General features: G+C 38.3%; 1 protein-coding gene across 4 annotated transcripts in view; it reads left to right on the forward strand.

Annotated features, from left to right (window-relative positions):
* Positions 1-25978, forward strand: part of Snx14 (sorting nexin 14) — a 60967-nt gene continuing 34989 nt past the window's right edge. For 2 of the 4 annotated variants that reach the window (XM_051207401.1, XM_051207420.1), the window contains exons 1-6: positions 16-221; positions 10737-10857; positions 13940-14013; positions 14354-14432; positions 19709-19752; positions 22266-22353. In XM_051207401.1, the coding sequence (XP_051063358.1) occupies positions 82-221; positions 10737-10857; positions 13940-14013; positions 14354-14432; positions 19709-19752; positions 22266-22353 (546 nt within the window). In that variant the 5' untranslated portion in view covers positions 16-81. Of the gene's footprint in view, positions 222-10736; positions 10858-13936; positions 14014-14353; positions 14433-19708; positions 19753-22265; positions 22354-25978 lie in introns of all 4 variants that reach the window. The other 2 variants (XM_051207391.1, XM_051207411.1) reach the window with 2 other exon arrangements.

A 25978-nucleotide genomic window follows, 5' to 3' on the forward strand; every position in this document is an offset into this window, starting at 1 on the left:
ATGTGGATCCGCCGCCGGGCGGTGGGGTTGTCCTCTGCCTCGGCTGCTGAGGGCGGCTCGTCCTCCGCTGCATGGACCGAGATGGGGTCTTGGATACGGACGATCGGGGGGAGGCTGAAGCAGCGGCTGAGGCTGGACGTGGGGCGTGAAATCTGCCGCCAGTACCCGCTGTTCTGCTTCCTGCTGCTCTGCCTCAGCGCCGCCTCGCTGCTCCTCAACAGGTACCTGCCGTTGGCCCCGCGGAGGCCGCTCGGGAGCCCGCGGGCTGTGCTGGGTTGCCGGCAGCAGGCGAGAGCCAACTCTGCTCAGTGGCCTCGGGAGCGACGGACGAGGTCGCGCCCGGATGTGCGGGCGGGCCCGGGCAGGCTGCTCGTGGCCTGGGCATCCTTCGAGGTTAACAAATTCTGAACCTTTCTTTCCTGACCATTTCTCAAATTCTGGGCCTTTATTATCAGTTTTTCACAACCGAAATACGTATAGCCACTTTAGTTCGAAACGGTAAAGGTGATCCAGTCACAGGAGGGAGGAGCGTTTAAGGTCCTATGGCAGCCGCAGTCTCAGGCGGAACCCTTCTATTTCGAAATAGTACATACACACTCGTGGGCACACACCTTGGTAGCCACAGTAATTCTCCAGTTTCCTGTGTTGAAAAGATTTCTTGACCCGAAATCAGAAAGCAAAATAGTACCAACCACATTTCTACAAAATCCTCTCCCCGCCCCCTGGTCAGAGCCGAAATATTCTGTGAAGTTAAAATTATTAAATTAAAATTTTGAGGTCAGAATCTTGACCCCCTGAATCTTGTAGATTTCCAGGAGTAGTGTTGGTGCATTGGATAGTAGAAAAAAAGTGTATTTAAAAACATTTATTTTCCTCTGATGTTCTGAGCAAACACTTTATTTCGAAGTAGTTCATCTGCAAGCATAACAATGGAAAGCATACACAAGGGATTTAACTTAGTATTTTCACTAAGGCTAACCATTTCCTGTGACTGTTACAGCAGTTTTTTTTTTTTTTTTTTTTTTTTGTTTTCATAGTGGCTTTATTGCTTTACGTTTAAGCAAATTAGTGATTACTATCTTAATAAAGGGCTTGGGTTGTGATGGTGAGGTAAGAATTGTGGAAGAAGTGGGACCCTTTAGTAGTTAAACCGCTCTGTCCTTTGGAAGATGTTCCAAGCTAGACCAACAGGTTCAGTTGAAGAAAATGTAAGCTACAGGATTTTAAGGTTTGTCCTCAACTTTCTTCAACAGGAACTGAATTAAGTGTGATTCTTCTCAAAGGTGGGGCAGCCATGAGTTGAGAGCATAGTGAGCTAGCATTCTGAGGTCATCATTTTAGGAAGTCATAGCATGTAATCTTACGTTGGTAAATCAAAATGTCTAGTGCGTGTGACATGGGATCTGTACCATGAATTTGGACAGAAGGGAGAAAGTACGCATACACATTTATATTTGAGTGGTCATGTTTATGAGTGAGATTGTGTTTTGCATACTCTTTTCCCATTTGTTATTGTTGAATCAGCTAAAGTGACTTTAAATATCCTAGTGCTGTCTTGTTTTATTATTTTGTGTGAATGGGTGTTTTGCCTGCAAGTATGTCTGCCCCCTGTGCATGCAGTGCCCATGGAGGCCAGAAGAAGGCCTTGATTCCCTGGAACTGGAGTTTGACAATGTGGGTGCTAGGAATGGATCCCTCATCCTCTGGAAGAGCATCCTGTGTACTTAGGCAATGAGTCATCTCTCCAGCCCCCACAATGCAGTCTTTAAATGGTTAAAAGAGCCTATTTCAGGGAAATAGAAAGGGTACAGAGCAGAGTGAATGATGTGCTTCTCTGTGGATCATGTAATTTTCCTTAAGATGTGTACTACTCTCTCTCTCTCTCTCTCTCTCTCTCTCTCTCTCTCTCTCTCTGTGTGTGTGTGTGTGTGTGTGTGTGTGTGTGTGTGTGTGTGTGATAGAGGGAGAGAGACACAGAGACAGAGACATAAACATGTATGCAGCGTATGCTTAGATTGTTCATGGAATATCATATGAGAAACCCTGATCCCTTCTGCCAATAGGAACTAGTAGATTCATGCACTCTTAAGTTTTTGTTTGTTTGTTTGTTTTTTTTTTTTTTTTTTTTTTCAAGACAGTGTTTCTCTGTGTAGCCCTGGCTGTCTTCAACTCACCCTATACACCAGGCTGTCTTCTTCCTCCCAAGTGCTAGGACTAAAGGTGTGTGCCACCACTGCCTGGCTGAAGATGCTTTCTTTTCTCCAGTTTATATTTGGTATCTTTATCAAATACTAAATGACTGAAGTTACGTGTACTCATGTTTAGGTCTTTGATTTGTTCTCTCGGTCTACATGTTTGTCTTTGTAACAGTTTTTACATATTGTTTTTATTATTATGACTGATGTATTTTAAGAGCTGGAACTGTAATTTCCCCACAGTCTTATTTTTGCTCAGGATTGATTGTTTTGGTTTCCAGTGTCTTTTGTAGTACCATAAGATTTGTAGGATAGGTTTTTTTTTTTTTTTTAACTTCTGTGAAGAATGAGATAGGGATTTTGATTGAGATTGCATTTAATCTGTAAATGACTTTTGGTAGAATGACCATTTTTACAATAGTAATTCCACCAATCCATGAGAATGGGATGTCTTTGCACCTTCTAGTGTCCTTCTCTGTCTCTTTCTTCAGAGGTTTAAATTTTTCACTGTAGAAGTTCTTTACTTCCTTAGTTAGGTTTATTCTTAGATATTTTATTTTCTATGAGGATACTGTGAATGGGAGTGTGTCTGGGATCTTCTTTGTATGTTTCTTGTTAGTGTATAGAAAAACTATTGATTTTTGCAAGTTGATTCTATATCCTGTCACACTGATAAATTTGTTCACCATTTCTAAAAGTTGTTTAATAGATTTGGGATCCCTAATGTACAGTATCGTGGCATCTGCAAATAGGGATAGTTTTACTTCTTTCCCTATGTGTCAATTTCCTTCTCTTTCCTCAGTGCTCTAGCTAGCACTTAAAACACGGATGTTGAAAAGGTGCAGGGATGGTGACATTCCTTTCTTGTTCCTAACTTTAATGGGGTTGTGTGAAGCTTTTCTCTTTTTAGGGTGATGTTGGCTGTGGCTCTCATTTATAGCTTTACCGTGTTGGGGTATGTTTCCTCTAGCCCTATATTCTCTAGGACTTTTATCTTGAAGGCTTGTTGAATTTTGTCAGAGGCCCTTTTCTGTGTCTGTTGAGATGATTCTGTGATTTTTTTTTTTTGTTCATCTTTGTGGTTTATTACATTTGTTGACTTATATGTGTTGAACCATTACTGAATTTCAGGGAAAAAAATTAACTTGGTTATGGTATTTAATCTTTTGGATGTATGTCTGTATTCTGTTTGCAAGTATTTTACTGAGCAGTTTTTTTTTTGTTGTTGTTGTTTTTGGCTAAAATTATTGTTGTATGCTTTTCTTTTTTTGCTGTCTTTACCTGGTTTAGATATTAGAGTAATAGTGGCTTCATAGAAGGGATTTGGGAGTGCTCCTTCTGTTTCTGATGTTTTTGAATAATTTAAGAAGGAATGGCTGTACATCTTTGAAAGTCTGCTGTGGATCCATCTGGTCCTGGACTTTTTTTTTTTTTTTTGCTGGAAGGCTTTTTACTACTATTTTAATCAACTCCTTTGTTATGGGTCTTTTAGGTTGTTGATTTCTTGATTTAATTTTAGTGACTTGGCTATATTTGGAAATTCATCAATTCCTTTTAGGTTTTCTAGCTTCATGGACTACATACATATTTTTGAAAACATTCTCTATTTATAACATTGTGGATTTCTTTGGTGTCGGTTATAATGTCTCACTGCTTGCTTGCTTCCTTCTATTCTTCCTCCTTTTCCTTCCTCCCTTCCTCCTTTCTCTTCCTCCCCTCCCTCTCTTTCTCTCTCCCTCTCAAACTCACAGAGATCTGCCTGCCTCTGTCCCCCACTCCCATCCCCCAATCTGGAACTGAAGGCGTATGTCACCAGCACCCGGCTACACTGTCTTATTTCTGACTCTGTCACCTTGGGTCCTATCATTCTTTCTTTTGGTTAGTAGGGCCAAGGATCTGTCTGGAGTTCTGTTGTCTAGCCTTTTACTCTATGAGGTGGTTATTGTTGAAGCTAAAATATATTTCTTGTGGATAATAGATTTTGTTTCTTGATCCATTCAATCAGCCTGTGACTTTTTATTGGGTAATTGAAACCATTGATATTTAACGTTATTATGGGAAAGTGTGTGTTAATTGTGCTCCTCACGTTTATGTTTGGTGTTGTTTGTGTTCTCTGTGATACTTTGTGTTTTAATGCCTTTTTTTTTTTTTTTTTTTTTTTTTTCAGTCTCTCTGCCATGCTCATTCCTCTCTTCAGCTCACAGTATTTTATTATCAGGTCCACAAGGGTGACCAGACAAGGTCAGGGGATTGGGTATATGACCAGTATGCTAGATTTGGCAGGTTGGGGATGAGGCATGTTAGGAGGGCTAACGGATCCACAGGTTTAGATCCCAGAGAAGGTTGTGGGAGATCTGGCTGGTTGGTGGATGAAGAGCAGAAAGTACTAGGCTAGACCCTGGGGAAGGAAGGGTATGGAATAAGTGGGCGGGGGGGGGGGAAGGTTGGATGAGGGCAGAAAGGGCCTGTGAGCAGTGACAGGTGATGTAGTCCTTTAAATATCAGAGGACATGTCCTGCAGTTAATGCTCTGGTACCAAACTTGAATGCTCTAGTTAGGCACGCTCGTGAAATGGCTCTGGTAACATTAGCACTTGATGCTGTTATGAGGACCAGAGTTTGGATACCAGCACCAAAAACTGGATGGCTCACAAACTTCTGGAATTCTAGTTCCAGGAGCTCTAACATCTTTTTCTGGCATCTGTGGGCACTTGTAGATACATGTATGCATATCATCATTCTCATTGTCATGCACATCATACACACACTTAAATCTTTGAAAAGTCTTTGATTTAAAATAAAATACAACAGGGCATTAGAGGAGCTGTAGAGACAGCTCAGTGATTGAATGCTCAGTGTCAGTTCAGATCCTAATTCCTCTAACAAGCCAGACTTAGTGCTATTCTGGTAACCCTGGCACTGTGGTAAAGAGACACAAGAGCATGTCTGGCTTGCTGCCTGCTAGCCTAGACAAAAATAACTAAAAACCAAAAACCCCCAAATGGAAAGCTTCAGCTTCAGGGAGAGCCCCTCTCTGAAGGTGGGTAGGGCATGGTAGAGGAGAACACCTGATACCCTCCCCTCTCATCCCTGTACGTGTTGAAGTGTGTGTACACTACTCACATGCATAAACCCACAAACAAGTAAATAAACATTACAGCCTTAAGGACTACATTAAAAACAAGGTCACTGTGGCTCTGTTGGTGCATCTCATCCCTGTCCCCAGAGACACTGGCATTGTCTCTGCTCCTGTGCCCAAGGAGCTTCTGATGATGGCTGGTATTGATGATGGTTGCAGGGACGGCATTGCCACCCTGGGCAACTTGGCCAAATCCACCTTTGATGTTATCTCTAATACTTCATCTCCCTGATTCCTGATCTCTGGAAAGAGACTGTTTTCACCAAGTTTCTTTATCAGGAATTCACTGATCATCAGTGAAAACCCACACCAAGTCTCTGCTCAGGGAACCCAGACTGTGGCCACCATAAGGTTTTTTATACAAGAAAAAGAGGGGCTGGAGAGATGCTCAGAGGCTGAAAGCACTGGCTGCTCTTCCAGAGGTCCTGAGTTCAATTCCCAGCAGTCACATGGTGGCTCAGAACCATCTATAACGAGAGGCTCTGGTGTATAGACATACATGCAGACAAAACATTGTATATAATAATAATAAATAAATCTTTTTTTAAAAAGTCTGAAAAATAAAAACTGGTTTTCCCAGATGGTGGTGGCACATGCTTAGTCATAGCACTTAGGAGTCAGAGGCAGATGGATTTCTAAGTTTGAGGCCAGCCTGAGCTACAGAGTGAATTCCAGGATAGCGAGAATACATAGAAGAGCCCTGTTTCAAAAATAACCAAAAACCACAATAAATAAGTAGGTAAGCAAGTAAATAAATAAATAAAATATTTTCTAGTAACTGTTGATAGACTCCTTTAGGGGTTGATTTTATTACTTTTTCTAAGAATCAGCTTACATTTTGTTGTTTGCTTGTTGTCCTTTTTTTTTTTTTCCCCCCTTACTGTGTTTTTGGAATTTCTTTTCATTCCCTAGCATTTGGAATGCTTAGCTTGACAGCATTTCCCTTTGCTAATCAGTGCAGCATTTCTCATGGTCAGTATTCTGGGGTTTTGAGCCAGATAGTTCTTGTTGTGGTATTTTTCTAGCTGTAGTGCTCTGCTGAGGTTCTTCTCAGAGGGTGCGACAATAAAATTGTTTCTATACACTGCCAGATACTGCCTGGCAGCAAGATCAACCCTGGGTTAGAACTACCAGCTTGATTCCTTTAAAGCTATACATTACTGGTTTAATACTCTAGGGCTAGAAAGTTTCATCTTAATTTCTTTGTTGTAGTTGATTTTGGTTATAACTAGCACTAATGAATATATAATTTACTATCATTCATTCTAAATATAGATTTTTTTTTTTTTTTTTTTTTTTTTGAGATAGGGCTTTGTCTAGGTAGGCCAAGCTGACCTTGAATTCTATGTAGCTCAGGTTGGGAACTTCCTGCTTCAGGATTTTTTTTTTTCCCCTTAAGAGATGGGGCTCTCACTGTATTTTCCAGGCTAGCTCCAAACTCCTCTTCTTGTCTCAGACTTCAGGTAACCAAGACCACAGACATGTACGTGGCTGGTTTTATAGTTCTTAAGTTGTAATTTGGAATTCAAAAGCATTCTACTTACTTATTTTATTCTTATTTATGTGCATCGGTGTTTTGCCTGTACAAAGGTGTTGGGTACCTTGGAACTGGAGTTACAGACAACTGAATCGCCATGTGGGTGCTGGGAATTGAACCCAAGCCTTCTGGAAGAATAGCCAGTGCTCTTAACCACTGAGCCATCCTTCTAGCCCTCAGAAGTACTCTAAAAAAATTGCTTTTTTTTTTCTAAATTAGTTACCAAGTTACATTTGATGACCTGAACAGACACGAGGCTATTAATGATATTTATTTGTCAGTGATTAATTTTTTTCACTGTTCATATGGTTTGTTACAGAAATGTTGAAATATGATATGAACAGTTCATCAGCTATCACTTGGGAATGTTTAAAAATACATGAAATATACTGTAATTATTCATTAATCATAAATTTATGAATTTTGAATGATTTATGGTTGGAATGATTTTGGGGATACAGTTGCTACTTACCAAGTGTAAGATTCACTAATTTTTTTTGTTGTTGTTTGGATGTAGTGTAGAGTGCATTTCTTTAGTTCCATGGGAAGTTTGAATAAAGGAATGGATAGAAGAAGGTGAGTGGCAACTGTAAAGGATCATAGACATTTTGGAAACACTGTAGAGCCAGAGTGGTTTTCTGACAGGTGGGTATCAATGTTTAATTACTGATTGAGAGCATTTCATTTCATTCATTAATTGTGTACACACACACACATACACACACACACACACACACACACACACACGGATCAAAGCTTTTGGGAGAGAGTTCTCTCTATCACTATGTGGGTTCCAGGGACCTAACTTGAGTAGTCAGGCTTGGCAGCAGGCTGCTTTTACCACTGGGCAAGAGCATTTTTAGTAATAGGCACACAGTGGCTGTTTCTCAGGTGTAGAATTCAGAGTATGACATCAGGTGGTTTCACTGGCTGGGTGGCCTGACTTTTGGTCTTATTTGGTCACTGTCTATAAAATATTAGTATTTCCACATTTTCCCCCCTTCTTAGCTGCTGCATCCCTGAATTCTTTATCTTCAACTAATATTCTCTGTAAAGAGTTGCCGTATAGCTGTTTGTGGGCCACTTTTCTGTGGTCCATGTTAAGTCACCTGAAACTTGACCTGTCCAAAGACTGATTTGTTTCTTTTCTTTTCATCTTTTTAAAAAATTTATTTTATATACCAACCACAGTTTCACCTCCTTCCTCACCTCCCACTCTGATTTGTTATTGAAGGTTTTTCTTTTTGCTCATACCTAACCAGCTACTTCAGTCTTCTTAATTTTCTTCTGTTTGTCAAAAAGAATTAGCTCTTTTTTTCTCTGTCTGTTCCCTGGTGAGGGTCCTTATCTCCTCTCCTAGGTTACTGCAACAGCTTTCCTTTCTAGACAAGGCCAATCTCTATTGTAGCCAGAGTAGATTCAGTATAATGCTGTCATTTTCCTTCTAGGACTTTCATAAGATTTTTTAAAAATTATTATTATTTCCTTAGCATTACTCAGGATTTGCTTGTGCTCTCTTTTAGTATTTTCTTCTTCTTGTGTGTATTTTCAGTTGCTCTTCATCTTTACTTTGTACTTTTAATTTATTATTTGTATGTATGTGTATATGTAAGATATGTAGGTGTGTATGGGAACTCATGTGTCCTGTGTGGGGGACAGAGGACAACTTTGTGAAACTGGTTCATTCTTTCTACCTTTGTGTGGTTTCCAGGGATCAAATTAGGCCATCGTGCTTACATCATCAGAAGACAAGCACCATTGACTGCTGAGCAATCTGCCAGCCCACCTAGGACTTTTGAGAGTGGCTAACAGAAACCCAGTTTGTACTAGGGTTGGCCAAGAGAATACTGAATGACATACTGTTAACTGGGCCTCAGAGAAACACTGAACAGTATTGCGAATACTACTAGCACCTTCTTGTGCTAGGTGTGGTAGCACACCCCTTTAATTTCAGCACTTGGGAAACAGGGCCCATGGATCTCTGAGAGTGTGAGGCCAGTCTGGTCTACACAGTAAGTTCTAGGTCGGCCAGTGCTACAGAGTGAGACTCTTATCTACCAACCAATCCAAACCAAACCAGAGCAAACCAAACAGTAGCAAATCTCTCTGTTTACTCTTGTGTTCTCCCTACATTGTGACTTCATTCTCTACTCACTGTCCTCCCCTTTTCTTGAAGATACAAAGACAGGAAGGAGAACTTTGCTTGAGAGGGGATAAAATTGCACCGTAGTTTTTAGTTCTCATAGTTCACTCTTATTTCTTTGCCAAAAAAAAAAAAAAAAAATGTAAAGAGTAATTTTAGTATATGGACTATCTTCTCTGTGTCTAATGGCCAAGCTTCTAAATATGGATTGATTTTCAGTTTTTCACTCACTGTCATAAAATATTTCCACAACTTCCTTAAATGTAAAGATTTTTTACCAAAATCACTTTGAGTTGTGATTAATATTCCTGTCACCATTTGAGCCCAGGCTGGCTAATTATGACATCCATCTCCCAAATGCTGAGATCAGAGGCATGCCTGGTTTATGTGCTGTCAGAGAGCAAACCCAGGGTTTCCTGCATGCCAGGCAAGCACTCTGCCGACTGACCTACATCCCTAGTCCTTCATATCTAGAGTCCTAAACAATAGTAGTGTCCCAGATTCCCACAAGGACCTATTTTGTTGGCAATTGCATTTTCTTTAATCTGAATTTCAGTTATAGCATTATTGCTGCTCATTTCCTTGTTTCGCTTTCATTCTTATGAGTTAGTTTCCTTTTGAAAATACCCAAGGTTATTATTGGGAACAAGGAGATAACTCACAGCTTCATGTTTTGCTATTGTTGTATGTGAGCAATCAGTTACCAATAGAAGTGATGCAATTGGTCACCTGTACATGTTATTTATATTACGGTTTTTGGACTGAAGAGTTAATGGCAAAGCAGCTGTTCGCAATTAATAAACACTGTGGTCATTGAAGTTTGTACTGTGTGATGGGATTGGTATCTGCAAGATCATGCTGAGCAGACCTGTTTTGAGACACCTTAATATGGTATATTATATCATACAATATAGCTAGTCTGGCTGCTTGCCTGTTCAGATTCCTCTTAGGGTCATTTAAAAAAATTATTTTAGATTTGTTCATTTTACTTTGTATATATGAGTGTTTGGAGTGTGTGTCTGGTGTTCGTGGAGGCCAGAAGAGGGCATCAGATTCCCTGGAACTGGAATTAGAGATGGTTGTGAGCCACTATGTGAGTGCTGGGAATCAAACGTGGCTCCTCTACTTTGTGGAAGCTGTGTGGAGATCATAGCATGCAGTGTTCTCAAGTTTGGATTCCCACTCTCTTTCCCAGTCCCTCATTCCTTTCCCCTACCCTCTTCTGTTGGTCTCCCCTATCCACTCATTAAGTTTCCTATAGCTGTTAAGTTCTGTTTCCTATTACCACACCGGTCTCATATTCATTTATTCGACTGTTACTGCCAGTAGAGACTGTAGTAGTGGTGTTCTTTGTCATATCCCCAGAGCATAAACACTGTCAACACAAAGTGGGCACTTAGAAATATTAAATTTTAATTTTAATGATCACTATAATTTTAGAATGTGAGAATAGAAGGTATTCTGGGAGAATGAATTCAAACTACTTTAAACATAATGGCATAGAAATGAAACTATGAAATGTTGAACCTAATTTCCTCCTATACTTAAATGAAATTATATATTTGGTAATATATATTATACTGTTTATGTTGTAGCTAACAAGTATAGTTGATTGGAAAACTTAAAATTGAGGTTGATTAATAAATATATGGTAGATCAATAAAGGAATAGCTTTTAATGTTATACATTTGTTTGGTTCTAACCATTTTTATTTATTTCTAAGGTATCTTCATGTCTTAATGATCTTCTGGTCCTTTGTTGCTGGAGTTGTGACATTCTACTGTTCACTAGGACCTGATTCTCTCTTGCCAAATATATTCTTTACAATAAAGTACAAACCTAAGGTAAAATTGTGTTTTTAATTTTTTTAGTTGAAATTTGGAGCTGAAGTCACAGGCAGTTGTGAGTTACTCAGTGTAGGTGTTGAGAACTGAACTCTGGTCCTCAGGAGGAGCAGCATGCGCACTGACTGCTGAGCCCTTTCTCCAGCCCTGTGTTTTTTGATTGTTGAAGTCAGTTTATATGACTCATTGTTGTTTAGTTTCATTTTTTACTAAAAGCATTTTGGAGCAATGATTTTTAAAATCTATATCTTACTATTTTATAATGGGATAATACATGAAGTCCATAGAAAAAGTTTAAAATGAGCATTATGTACATATATATATGAATAAATGTACATTACATATATGAATAAATGTATAGGTACTTATTGTAACTTGATTTTATTTTATTTTTGGTGCTGAGGGTTGAACCTAGGCCTTTGCATGTAAATCCCCACTGAGCTGCATCTTCAGTCCTAGTTTTAAGGTTTATAGTTCTAATGTCAACTGTAAAAGGAAAATACAGTCTTCTCAGAAAATTTTGGTTCACAATGTCAGCTTGTCTCCTGGGACATGTTAACCACAAGGACAAAGCTTAGAACAGAGGTTTACAAAGGTGGTTGTACAAACGACCTTCCTTGGGCATAATCAACAGTCTGGATTGTTGAGGCTTATCCCAGATTTTGATTAAAAAGTTCTAGGCTACTGCCCTGTAAATAGTATTATTAAAAGCTTCCCAGGTAATTCTGAAGCACAGATATTTAAGGAATTCTGAATTAAATAATAATCTAACTCTATTCTTTCTCTCTCTGTGCTCACAGGCTGAGAAAATTTGCTTAGCCAAAGTAATTTGTATTTCTGAAAATTGATAATGGTAGTAGTATATTAACTTTGTCTTCTGTAAGTCAAAATTCTGACTTTTAAAATTCTATTTGCATGTCAGAATTTAGTGAGAGACCTTTTCCCCTCACTGATGAAGAGAAAGCATGGGGCCTTGTACCTACTATTCAAATGCTGTCCTTTAATTGATACAGTCCTCCATTTTAGGTTTGTGGTATTTCTCTGTAGAGGAAACACAGAAGTCTGGGTCATATTTGGTCATGACCCTTAGGATTTATCGCATGTTTTCCTGTTATGAGTAGTTTTTCCTTCAGTCGGTCTGGTCCTTCAGCCGCACCAGCCACAAATAACACACAGAGACGCTGTATTTGATATAAAGCTGTAGGCCAGTTACTAGTTTCTTATCGGTTAGCTCTGTCTTAATTATTAACCCATTTCTTTTAATACTTCATGTGATCTCATCTTACCGGAAAGAGGGGCTGGCATTCTTTTCTCTCTGTCCTCCATCTTCAATCTCCCTCCTCCTACTTCCTCTCTCCTCCTTGTCTCCTAGTCCCACCTATCTTGCTTTCCTATTGACCAACAGTGCTTTATTCATTAACCAATAAGAGAAACATATTACAGAATGACATCTCCCATCATTTCCTCTTTTCTGTCTAAAATAAAAAGTGTTTTAACTTTAACATAGTAAAACATGTAACAAAACAGTTATCAAATAAGAACCATAGTTAACAATGTTTAGTCCATTAACATTTAGCAAGATTTAAAGAAAATATTTTATCATCTGTCTTATCTTTGTGAGGCTAAAGTCCTATATGTAACTTAACTTTAATTATAACTAAGGAAAACTATAACCTTAACTATCTGTCTTCAACTCCATCAAAGACCATAGAAGGATAATATATAAACTCTAGAATTTACAGAGACAACTCACTGCCTGGTCAGTCACCCGAAATTCTGTAATGTTCCATCTTTAGCCCATAGGCCATAGTGTGTCTGGTAGACTCCTCAGCAAAGCAGGAAACTTTAAACTGTCCATCTGTATTGGCAGTTTGTCAGTCACTTTTCTCTGTGTTCTGTAGAATGTCTGGCAGACTCTTCCATGAAGCAGGAACCCTATAGCAATGTCAATTTTGCATTAGCAGTCTCTTTCCTGTGGGTCCTGCATGTCCAGTTTATACAGCCTAAAGTCAAACAGTCCAGACAAGAGCAGTATCTTGTCCAAATGGCTAGTCTTGCCATATGGGAGGCAAACTTCACAAAGCATTTTTTCTATGTCCATCTTCCTTTCCGATGCAGGTGGTATTGCCAGGAGCAGTTATATCTCATTGTCAAGAAAAACCCTAAACCATTTTAAATGCCATATTCTGTAGGTCTTTGAAAGGTTTGAAGAATGCCTAACCATCTCTAATACATCTTAAATACATCTTGAACACCTAAGTTTTGACTATCATATGTAATTAATCTATAATCTGTACTAAATTATACATTACATTTCTAAATGAGCTATATAAATACAATACCTAAACAAGAGGAGAAATATATATATTACAAAATTGACCTTAAATTGTATCAATAAATGAAAATCCATTCCAAAGCAAAGTATTCATATCTATACCATAATCCCCCCCCTTTTTTTTTAACCTTTAAAGAGATATTGGTTGTGATTATTAACCATTTATAACAACCCCATTTAAATGAAAACAAACACTTATAAATAATGTTTGGGAATTTGGTAGTAGGTTTTTTCTTTTCTTACATTTTTGTAGTACAAGACACAGTCAAAGGCAGATTATTTACTTATTTAGCTATATGTTTATTTATTTATCTTTGGTTCAAGACATGATCTTATGGGACTTAAATTCTAGATCCTCAGCCTCCTGAGAGTTGAATTATAGGCATGTACCACTGTGCCTGCTAAGATAACCTTTGTTTTTGGTTCTCACTCTTATAATTTTCTGGTGATAGGCATTGAGCCTGTGCCACTGTACATGCTAGAAAATTCTCTACTACTGAACTACTGAGATATACCTCAGGCCCAGCTTATGTATTGTAAAACAGTTCATTAAGTATTTTGTGTTCACTGGCAGTTAATTTATCAGATATTCATTACAAAGAATAGTCTTAGTTTTGAAGCACTAAACAAAAAAGTCTTTTGAATGCTCTCATGGAAGGCAACAAAGCTTTTGGAAAATTGGTTCTTTGTAGTAGAGATATTATGGAAACTAAAGACAAATCTCTTTTTCCTTTCCTTTTTTAGCAGTTAGGACTTCAAGAGTTATTTCCACAAGGTCACAGCTGTGCTGTTTGTGGTAAAGTGAAATGTAAACGACATAGGTAAGTTAAACTTTTTAAGTTGTGATTGCTCTCTCTCTCTCTCTCTCTCTCTCTCTCTCTCTCTCTCTCTCTCTCTCTCTCTCTCTCTGTGTGTGTGTGTGTGTGTGTGTGTGTGTGTGTGTGTATGGCCAAGCTATATGACTGGAGATCAGAGGACAACTTGTAGAGCTGGTCCTCTCATTTCTCCTTTGTTTGGGTTCTGAGAATCAAGCTTAAGTAATCGAGTTTCTGAGTAAGGCAAGTGCTTTCACCTAATGCCGAGCCACCTTGCTGGCCCCCAAGTTAAACTTTTTCTTTTGTTCATTTATTACAAGTGATTTAGTTGTTTGATTTACTTTAGGCCTTCCTTGCTGCTTGAAAACTACCAGCCCTGGCTAGACCTGAAAGTGTCTTCCAAGGTTGATGCTTCTCTTTCAGAGGTAAGTAGTTTAAGTAATATTGCCAAATATGAGCATGTGTTAAGGATGGGATTGTATTCTGAAAATCATAGGCAGTTTTGTCCCTGTGAGAGCATCACAAACTGTGCTTGTTCAGACCTTTAGTCATTGCACAGGGCTTCTTGATACAGTCACGGGTTGAATGAAGAAGAGTTATTTGAAGGTGCTGTTGGCCTAAGATTAGCATATTACTGTTTGAGAAATTTTTTTAATTTAACAAATAGGAGTAAACTAAAATAAAGAGTACACTATTGTTCTGATTTAATTTCTGTTGCTGTGATAAAATATTGTGACAAAAACAGCTTAGGGGAGGAAAGGGTTTATTTGGCCTACAGTTTCATGTTCTAGTCCATTGTTGTGAGAGAGTCAGGGCAGAATGTAAACATGTGGATCCTTGCATGCTTGGTTCCAGCTAGCTATTTACTCTTTTACACTATTCAGGAACCCCTTATTGGGGAATGATGCTGTCCATAGAGGCCTGGGTCTTCTACATCAATTAACTATTAAGACATTTATCATATATATACTGGTAGGCCAACCTGATCTAAATACATCCTATTTGAGACTTGCCAGTGATTCTGGGTTATGTGAAGTTGTCAGTTAAAACTAGCTTGCACAGATATAAACATATAAAACTGTGTAAACACATACTATAAAGTACAGTGTGCCATAGATAAAAACTATGAATAACATAGTAAATTCATAAAACCAGTTATAACTCTGTTTAATTGTATATGCCATAGATTATAACTGGCAGCACAGTAGTTTTATTTATACCTGACTTGCTAGGAACATACTAACCGGTATGTGCTATGACATCTATGATGCCCACCCTCAACTCCCAGGAGGTGGGAACTTTTATAGTTTTAAGAGGCTACTGTTAAATATGCCATTTGTGTTGGCATATATATCCAAATAAAAAATATTGAGAAAATGTCCTGATATTTTTATCAGAATCTTGATACATCTTATTAAGTTAGGCATGGTGTTTTCATTCCTATCATTCCAGCACTTGGGAGTCTGAGGTAGCTCTGTCATGAGTTTGAGGTCAACATGGGCTACAGAGTTTTAAGTTCTAGGCTAGCCTGAGTTACAGAGCCTGTCTTAAACAAACAAAAACAGTAAAAAAAAAAAAAAGCAGTTGCATCTTAATGTATATCACCTAAGAGTTCTTGGCTAGATAATTATTACAAAGTAAGCATATTGAATATTAAGCTATTCCAAATTATATTTACATCTCAAATTACATAAACATTTCATAGTCAAGGAAATTACTGCTGTAAGAACAGATGTTTTTATGATAGGGAAATAACCATTTGCAAAGAAACATTGAACTCTGAACTTTTTTTTTTTTTTGATTTTCGAGACAGGGTTTCTCTGTGTAGCTCTGTAGACCAGGCTGGCTTTGAACTCACAGCAGAGATCCACCTGCTTCTGCCTCCCAAGTGCTGGGATTAAAGGTGTCACCACCACAGTCCAAATTTATTTATTTATTTATTTATGTATTTTTTATTGATTTAAGCTATGCTGTCTAGAGCTGGGAATGGAATTCAGTGGTTTTGCATGTGTACCATGTACAAGAGACTGGGTTCTATTCCTAGCATTGGGAAGATATTTATTGTGTGTCAGCATGGCAGCCATTGCTACATGTAGCATCAGTAAATACCTGAAATGTTCTAGTACAATCTGAGGTGTGCTGTACAATCTGAGGTGTGCTATACATACATACATACATACATACATACATACATACACACACACACGTACCTACATACTAGATTATGAAGGCTTAGAAAAAAGTGTTAAATGTCTGTTATATTGATTAAATGTTAAAATGATAATAGTTTGGCTATGTTAGGTTAAGTAAAGCAATTTCATCTATTTCTTTTTACAATTAATTTCATTTGTTTCTTTTTAGTTTTTGAAAAAGGTGGCTACTAAAGAATTTAGACACTTCATTCATTATAAAATAAAAAACTTAGATAAAGCTCTTATCCCTGTGTCTGTTGTGCTGGGAGCTTGTCAGCTTGACTGAAACCAGAGTGACCCTCATTTGAGGATTTACTGGTACCAGACTGTCCTGTGGGTCATTTTTTTGATTGATGGTTGATGTGGGAGGGCCCACTATTCAGTATGTGCTGCCTTCTGTCCTGGGCATGTGGTCCTAGATTGAAAAGAATGCCGGCTTTGCAAGCAACCGTGGAGAGCAATCCAGTAAGCAAGAGTTCTTATATGGCCTTTGCTTTAGTTCCTGCCTCTAGGTTCCTGCCTTGTCTTTCCTCCTGTTGAACTATAAAGTCTAAGATGAAGTAAACCCACTCATCCCAAGTTGGTTTTGGTCTGTTTTTACCACAGCAACAGACAGCAAACTAGGAACCTCGTAGTATTGTTATTACACTCTTGATGGAGACAGGAACTGGGGTAGTAGACCTTAGGGCGTGAGATGCAATTGGCCCTTCTTTGCTAGAACTTCCATTTAGAGTTGGAGGTAGCCACGGACAGGTAATCAAAGTGTAGAATGTATGCAGTAGTAATGGGAGAAGAAGGGGTGGGACGTAGAATTTGTGCAGAAGAGGAAGCACATAGCTGCTGAGAGGTTAAGTGGAAAGGGTGACATAACGATTGCCGACTGATGATGTGGGGAAGGGCCCTTCAGGTGGACCTCCCGAGAGGAGGGGTTTATGAAATGGGTACTATTGATATTTTCAAGGCAAATTAAGAGTTACAGAGATTTAGTAGAATTTTCAAGTGTTATTATCAGTAGAACTTGGTTAAAGTTTAGGAGTGAGAGTGGGTGTTGGGGAAGTATCTCAGTGGGTGAAGTGCTTGCCAGGTATGTGTGAGGATCTGCATTGAAATTCTCAAGCTTCCCCACGAGTGCTCATATCCCAGCACTGGCATGTGTAGAGACAGACAGCAAAGTTCAGTAAGAGACCCTGACTCCAAAAATAAGGTGGAGGGCTGGGGATGTCACTGAATGATAGAGTGCTTGCCTGGCATGCACAAGTCACCAGCACTGCTGAGGGGGAGGGGGTTAGCTTGGGGAGAAGGGAGAAGTTGATAGTGGAAGGTACTGGAGGATGATGTCTAGCCTCCAGTCACTGCATGCACACAGATCCAGCTTCGTTCTTAGCCAGTATTTTATATAGTTAGGAAATCATGCTGGGCATGAAGGTGCACACCTTTCATCCTAGCACTTGGGAGGCAGGGGCAGACATATTTCTGTGGTCTCATTAATGAGTTCCAGGAATATAGAGAGAGACCCTGTCTCAAAGAAAAAGAAATCAAAAGGCTATGTGATGGAGTTCAGATTATTTGAACTTGGAAGCCAGTGATTTTCAGACTGTGTGACTAGAGCTTTAGATGTGACTCGGTGTAGCAGAAGTGAAAAGGGAGTAAGTGGCTGTGGTTGTTGGCATAGCCATTTTGCTTTTCAGGTATTTTGGTTTGGTGTAATCTGTTGAGGGTTTCATAGGGAAGTGTGTGGTGAATGCATGTTTTAGATCACTGGTACCTCTGGAGGCTAGAGGGTAGCGCTGGGGGGTGGGGGACTAGCTGAGAGTCAGTTGATGGGAAACAAAACAAGCAGTGGAGCCAGAGAAGAGAGCGAAGGTTTCAGTGGTCCCACCCCCAGTATAATGGATGCTTAGCTTTGGTAATTAAACAAAACAAAACAAAACAAAAAACACCAAGTGATTTTATCCTTACTGCTCAGCACTGGACATCTTTGGTTACTCATGCCAGGGAAGGGAAATAATAAATCTTTATAAGTCTTTTTTCCATTTAAAATTTTTGTTTTGGTGTTTTTTTTTTAATTTATTTATTTTTTTTTTTTTTTTTTTTTTTTTTTTTTTTTGGTGTCAGTTTCTCTGTGGACCCTGGAACTCACTATGTAAGCCAGACTGGCCTAGAATTCAGAAATCTGTTTGCCTCTGCTTCCTGAGTGCTGGGACTAAAGGTGTGGGCCACCAGCTCCTGGCTAGTAAATCTTTTTTTGGTTTGTTTGTTTTTCTAGACAGGGCTTCTCTGTAACTTTGGAGCCTGTCCTGGCACTCACTCTGTAGACCAGGCTGGCCTCCAACTCTCAGAGATCGGCCTGTCTGTGCCTTCTGAGTGCTGGGATTAAAGTCATGTAACAACCCCCCTCCCCATGCACACATACTTAATCTTGTGCAAGCATGGTTCCTTTCTCTGAATTGTTTCTAGGCTGTTTCTAATTGACATAAAAGTAGCTATTGCACATTGCTTCCTCTTCTCCCTGTTGCTGCAACTCCTTAAAGTTACAACATGCAGCTCCACTCAGACCTAAGAAATGGAATAGTTACCTGAACTGAGGGTTTGTTTTGTTCTGTTGACTTGTATACTGGTTTTAAGTATACAGTTAAAGTTTTCAGAAAGTGAGTGTATCCATATAAGTATCATCAGAGCGAGAAATAAAACATTAGGAGTGCCCCAGAATTTCTCTTCATGCCCTTCAGTCACCATTGTTCCTTCAGAGAAAATCAGGGACACTTGGTTTTGATTCTCTGCATAAATCTTATGTACTTTTTTTTTTTAAGTTCAGTTTTTGTTTGTTGTTTAGTGAAACCAGTCAGGAACAATTCACTGAAAAAAAGTGAAAATTTATTATTATGTGTATGTGTGTGCATGATGTGTGTGGGGTTACTTGTGCATGGTGTGTGTGTGTGTGTGTGTGTGTGTGAGAGAGAGAGAGAGAGAGAGGGAGAGGGAGGACAACTTTCTGGAGTCAGTTCTCTCCTTCCACTTTTTCATGGATTCTGGGAATCAAACTCATGTCACCAGGCTTATTCAAATAAGTGCTTTTACCTGCTGAGCTATCTTGATGACCCTTGTTGAAACACTTTTGATTATGGAGATATTTGAGATATGTATGCCATTCTAATAAAAATCTTCTTTTCTCGATTTTATAATTTTCAAGTATTTTTTTTTTTTTTTTTTTAGTTCTGATTGAGCTTCACAACCATGTAAAGTTGACATAAATATACTGTCAAGAATTTTTGTCAGCTGGGCAGTGGTAAGGAGTCAGAGGTAGATGGGTATCTGTGTTCAGGGTCAGCCTAGTATACAAAGCTAGATTCAGGACAGCCAAGGCTATACAAAGAAACCCTGTCTTGAACCCCTCCCCTCCCCAAAAAGAGATATTGTCAATATTATAATAAAATTGCTGATATATATCACTTAGTAGAATAGTTTATTTCCTTATAGTTAATTATTTTTCTTTAATATTCTTTGTACAGGTTCTTGAATTAGTGTTGGAGAACTTTGTTTATCCATGGTACAGGTATGTTTTTTTTTTTCCTTCCATAGAGCTTCACCCCACTCCACCCCTGCCTTTTATATGGTCAGTAGCATTAAACTAAGCATGTTAATATATTTTCAGTGTAAGCCAGGACTTCTCAGTGACAAGGCCAGATCTTTGTGGAGAGAGCTACGTTGTGCATTATTGAATATGTAGCCATGTCCCTGACCTATTTCCCAATAAATGCTTGTAATATACTCTCTTTCAGTCTGCCTACCGTAAAGATCCTCAGAGTGACCCAGTAATACCTGGGAGATGTAATTGGCTCCAATTAAGAATCACTGGTGAGCTGGGCATAGTGAAGCAAGCCTTTAATTACAGCACTTTGCAGGCAGGGACTTTACAAGTTTGAGCCCACGTGGCCTCTCTATATGGAGATCTCTCTGCAGCAGACAAACTTGATTTTCTTACAGTTTTTACAGGGCTGGGGAATATAACTTAGTTGGTAAAGTACTTGCCATGCAAGTATGGGGGACCTGAATTTATCCCCAGTACACAGTTAAAAAGCTGGGTGTGGTTCATGAATGCTTGTAATTCCAGTGCTGAGCAGCCAGAGACCAGAGAACCACCGGGGATCACTGAGAGCCTAGCTTAGGCTTGGGGAGTACAAGGTCCTAGGTAAGATGGGTGATGGCTGAGGAACTGCCGAGGTTGATCTCTGGTCTCTGTGTACATGTGTGCACACATGCCTGCACACACAAACAGATAACCATATACATATGAATTGAAATATCATTTCAATAGAGTCTCTGAAAAAATAATGCCCCCCCCCCAACAAACTTTGATTTTAGTGCATACAGGGTACATGAGTGCTGTTTCTTGCAGGACATAGAAAACACTCTAGCTCTACAAAAAGAAAAATGAGACTTTAATTTATAGTCATTTTATAAATGCATGTTTATTTTAAGTAAGCACTATGTATTTGTTATATTTGAACATGTAAATCTGGCAATATAATATCTAATTATATAAGTCACTTTTGTATTGATTCAGTTATGTTTTGTATTTCCTAATTAAAAGCATTCTACTGCCTGGTGGTGGTGGTTCGAACGCCTTTAATCCCAAACACTCGGGAGGCAGAGGTAGTGAGATCTCTGTGAGTTCAAGGACAGCCTGGTCTGCAGAGCGACTTCCAGGGCAGTTAGAGCTACATGGAGAAACCCTGTCTCAAAAGCCAAACAAAAGAAAAAAAATTTGTTTGTACACAGTATGTCAAGACTAATTTAACATAGCAGTTAATATGCTATATTTTTCTGAAAATGTGTGCTATTTTTTCACACTTACTTATTTGTGTATGTTCCACACTATAGTGTAGAGGACTTGTAACAAGTCAGAGGTCGGCCTGCCAGGGTTTCCTCCCCTTTCTCACCCACCACATGGGCTCTAAGGGCTTGTCATCCATGGAGTGGCCTCAGTATCTGTTTTTTTCCTTTCTTTGTTTGTTTTTTTTGTTTTTTTTTTTTTACATTTTATTGTGTCTTAAATGTGGAGTTTTCCTCATTTAAACGAAGCTACTGATGAAACCTTTTGTAAAATGAATCTTTCTAAAGACACTTTCACTGCCAAATTGAGACTTTTTAGACATAAAATCTGGTTGTATTTCTAAAGCAGATATAGTAATGCTACAATGGCTCCTCTGAGTTTGCAGTAGGCGTGGTTGACACATTTATTTCCCATATTCTGCTTAGACATGTAACAGCTCCATCGTTGATTTTAGGATGTGGCCATTATTCATATCACTCTTTCACGTCTTTGAATAGAAAATATGCTGTATTCCAGTAATGACATTAAGATTTTAGGAAAGTAAGCTTGGTGTGATGGTGCATGCCTTTAATCCCAGCACTCAGAAAGCAGAGGTGGGCAGATCTCTAAGTTTGAGGCCAGCTTGGTCTACATAGTGAGTTTTAGGACAGCTAGGGCTAGGTAGAGAGACTCTGTCTCAAAAAAAAAAAAAAAAAATTTTCAGGAAATGAGAAGTATGTTTTCCTATGAAATTTGTTAGACTTTCAGTTTAAGAATGTTTGCAGGCTGGGGATGTTGTTCAGTGGCAGAATCTTTGCCTAAAAGTGCATTTTCACTTTATTTTCCTTTGAGCGTACTCCCCCCACCCTTTTGAGAATTACACTATTTTATAAATATTTTACACTAACTTAAAGTTTTGTATCTTATTATTTCTCCATCATTGTTTTGTTTTCTTTAAAGTTTATTTGGTTATGTGCTAAAAATGGTCTTAGTTCTTTGAAAAAGGCTCTTGTGTGCATATATGCAAGGAAATAGTTAATAGGGATTGTGATTTAGAGCTAAAATCATAAGTGATTTTTTTCTCTTTTTATTCATTTTCTATGTTCACCAACAAAATGTATTATTTGTAAGTGAAAAGAGGAAATAGCATAAAGAGATTTTTTTTTTTAAAAAGGAAAATTATTTTCTTGGTTTTAGCAAGGCAAAGTTGTATTTCTCAGAATTTCTGAATTGTTTTTTCTCCTTAATTGAAGGGATGTGACAGACGACGAGTCCTTTGTTGATGAACTGAGAATCACCTTACGGTTTTTTGCATCTGTCTTAGTACGAAGAATTCACAAGGTATATATGTTTATAATGAGAAATTTGGAATATTATCATTATGACAATCTTATTTTTTCCTCCTATAGTATGTGATTTTGTTCTTCATTTTTCATTTTTTAGATTAAAAGATGAACCATGTGGGTCCTTTGGTCAGTTTTGCTTTCTTTAATATTTGCTTTTCTTGATTTGTGGAATTTTAAAATGAAAAGACAATTATAGAAAACAGTGTCATGTTTTATTTAAATGAATTTATGTAACTTTCAGAGATTATGATCTACCTTCTAAAATACTTTTGAGTGATATTTTGTCCATTTAGGTTTTGCATATATATGTATGTAGTTTGTTAGCTATAACCAGTACTTCTCTTCTGATTTGTCAGTTCAATGGGATTAAACATGTAAATAAGGTATAGAATATTAATATATGCCATTAATTAACAAAATAAAGTTTAATCACATTAAACGTTCCTATATCCACTTTATTCACAAAATGAGTTCACAAAAGAAAAATATAAAGTGCCTAGTGAACAATTGGAAATATGTTGTTGCACATCAGATATAAGTTGCAATGAGGTACTCTACTGTTTTTTTACCTGTAAAATTGGAAAGATGAAAAAAGATTAATATCCACTAATTCTGATTTGGGGAAATAGCAAAGCAAGTGAAAATTCAAATTGGTGTACCTTCCAATTGACATTCCAACACGGATAGAGGAACATTTCACAAGGCCCCACCCCTAGATGAAGAGGGTCATGAATATGAGGGTGTAGTTGAGGACAACCAGGAGTTGGAAGAAGGAGAGAAGGGTGTAAATACGGTATATGTATGTATGAAATTCTCAAAAAAAAAAAAGTTAATATTGAATTGATAAAAAAAAGTTTGGAATAGTAAAAATGATAAAAGTTTAACATATACATAGTATACACACACACACACACACACACACACACACACACACACACACACACACACACCTGTTTTTCTAGACAGGGTTTCTCTGTGTGGCTTTGGAGCCTGCCCTGGAACTCACTCTGTATGTAGCTCAGACTGGCCTTGAACTCATGGAGATCCACCTGCCTCTGCCTCCCCAGTGCTGGTATTAAAGGCATTTAGCCCTCACTCTTTCTATGGAGCAGAAGAGGGATGACTGGGGTCAGAGGGGGGCATGGGAGAGTGGGAGGGAGAGGGAACTGGGATTGATATATAAAATAAGATTTTTTTTTTTTTTTGGAGACAAAGTTTCTCTGTGTAGCTTTAGAGCCTATCCTGGCAATCACTCTGTAGCCCAGGCTGGCCTTGAACTCACAAAGATCTACCTGCTTCTGCTTCCCGAGAGCTGGGATTAAAGGAGTGTGTCACCACTGCCCAGAAATAAGATTATTTTTAATTTTAATAATAATAATAATAATAATAATAATAATAATAATAATAATAATAATAAAGCAGTCCTGTGTTACCACCTGGCTCAACAGAATATTTTTGAAAAATTGTTTGTTTGTATATTCTGAGTAACAGTGAAGTTATTAAAGAAGAAATGAGTAAAAGTTGAACTCCATACCTGCACAAATTGGTGTGTCCTTGAGGGAAGTTTAATAATTAAGACATATTTTTGTCAGTGCTAGAGTTTGAACACAAGGCCTTGCTCATGCCAGCCATTTATTTTGCCATTGAGCTTTATTCCCCAGTCAATGATTCCTTGTTCTGGCATTGAAGCTGGCTTTGAACTTACCTAGGGTAGCCTTAGACTTAAGATCCTGTGCCTTTGCCTTCCAAGTAGTAGGATTACAGGTATATGCCACCATGCCTGGCTGGGGTTGGTAATCTTTAAGACTTCTGGGTTTCTCTTTTTGTTTTATTTTGTTGAGACAGGGTTTCTCTGTGTAGCTCTGGCATTCTTGGAACTAGCTCTGTAGGCCAGACTGTCCTTGCACTGATAGAGATCCACCTGTCTCTGCCCTCCTAGTGCTGGGATTAAAGGTTTACATCACTACCGCCTGGCCTGTTTTGCTTTTTAAACAAGGGTTTGAGTGTGTAGCTCAGATTGCCCTTAAACTTTCAGCAATCCTCTTGCCTCAGACCCTAGCATGCTGGAGTTATAGACCTGTGATACCATATCCTACTACTTTTTATTGAAAGAAATGTATTTATTTAGATTTGCAGTAAAATATTACTATTGATCTATTGATAACACAACTCCTACACCTAAGGCTCAGGGAGCATTGTGGAAGAAGGCACAGAAAGATTATAGAGCCAGGGGACCAGGACATGTGCTGTGAGAGTGTGTCTCTTAGAAATGACAGGACATCTATCTGTGATAACTCAACCATATGCTGCAGAAACAACACCTAAAGTATATCGCCAATGGACATGCTAACATGGAGGGGTATCCCAGGGCCCAGCTATAAACAAAGGATGCAGACAATTAGGGAATGCTGAGTGTAGGATAAATAGTCTTCCCCAGGGACATCCCCTGAACACTGTACAGTAGTTAGCCTGAAATCATATCTATCAGTCTATATCTGTATATCTGTACACACACACACACACACACACACACACACACACACACACACCACTAAATGGAATGAGCACATTGTATTTATGTATTTAGGTACTTTTACATATGTATGACAATAACAAAGAAAAAAGAAACATTTCTGGGGTGGTGGGAGGCACAGGAGAGATCAGAGGGAGGTAAAAGAAGAAGGGAAATAATGTAATTATATCTTAATTTAAAAATTAAAAGAGTAAAATATATTTTTATGTTCACAAATTAAATTTTATTTATTTATTTATTTATTTATTTTGAGACAAAGTTTTACTATTTCGCTCCTGTTGGCCTGGAACTTGTTTTATAGACCAGGCTTGCCTCAGACTCATAGAGATCCTCTTGCCTCAGCCCCCAAAATGCTGTGATAAAAAAATGTATGCCACCATGCCTGGCTTTTAAGTTGCATTTTTATGACATATGTAAAGATGTATATAAAACTCACAGTAAAAGCTTTATTGCAGTTTAAAGAATAGTTGTAAATTTTTAAATAAGGAAGGCCAAAAAGAAAAATTGATGTGTATTGACTGATTATTGGGTGATTGTAATTAAACTAACTATACAGTCATGAAAATTTGCTTTCTACAGTAATGCTTATTTACAAGGGAAATATTTACTGTAAATAGCAAATGGAAGATGCTGGAAAATAGTATATGTGACATTTCCCATTTTTTTGGAGGGGATAAGCTCACAAATTGAGCCTGATTAAGGACATAACATATCCTACTGGTTATAGTGCTGTGTGGATGCTTTCTTGGGTCTTTCCATTTATATGTATGTGTGTGTGTGTGTGTGTTCTCTTTATGTTTTGTTTCAAATTTGAGATCCTCCTGCCTCACTCTTCCCAGTGCTGGGATTATGTAATCATCATGCCTAACATGTTCATGATTAAAACAAAGTTAATCATGTTGGTTTGAAAAATAGTTCTGGGGCAACTGTTTCATAATAGACTAAGTGTGGGAAACTGTTCGTTAAGAAAAATCAGATGATTGGACTGAGGAGGTGGCTCAGTGAGTTAACATTTTTGCTTCATGAGCATGAGGATCTGAATTCAAATTTCTAGCACCCACATAGAAACTAGTCGACACTGCATGAG

Source organism: Phodopus roborovskii, unplaced genomic scaffold (assembly GCF_943737965.1).
Source record: "Phodopus roborovskii unplaced genomic scaffold, PHOROB, whole genome shotgun sequence".
NCBI classification, from domain to species: domain Eukaryota; kingdom Metazoa; phylum Chordata; class Mammalia; order Rodentia; family Cricetidae; genus Phodopus; species Phodopus roborovskii.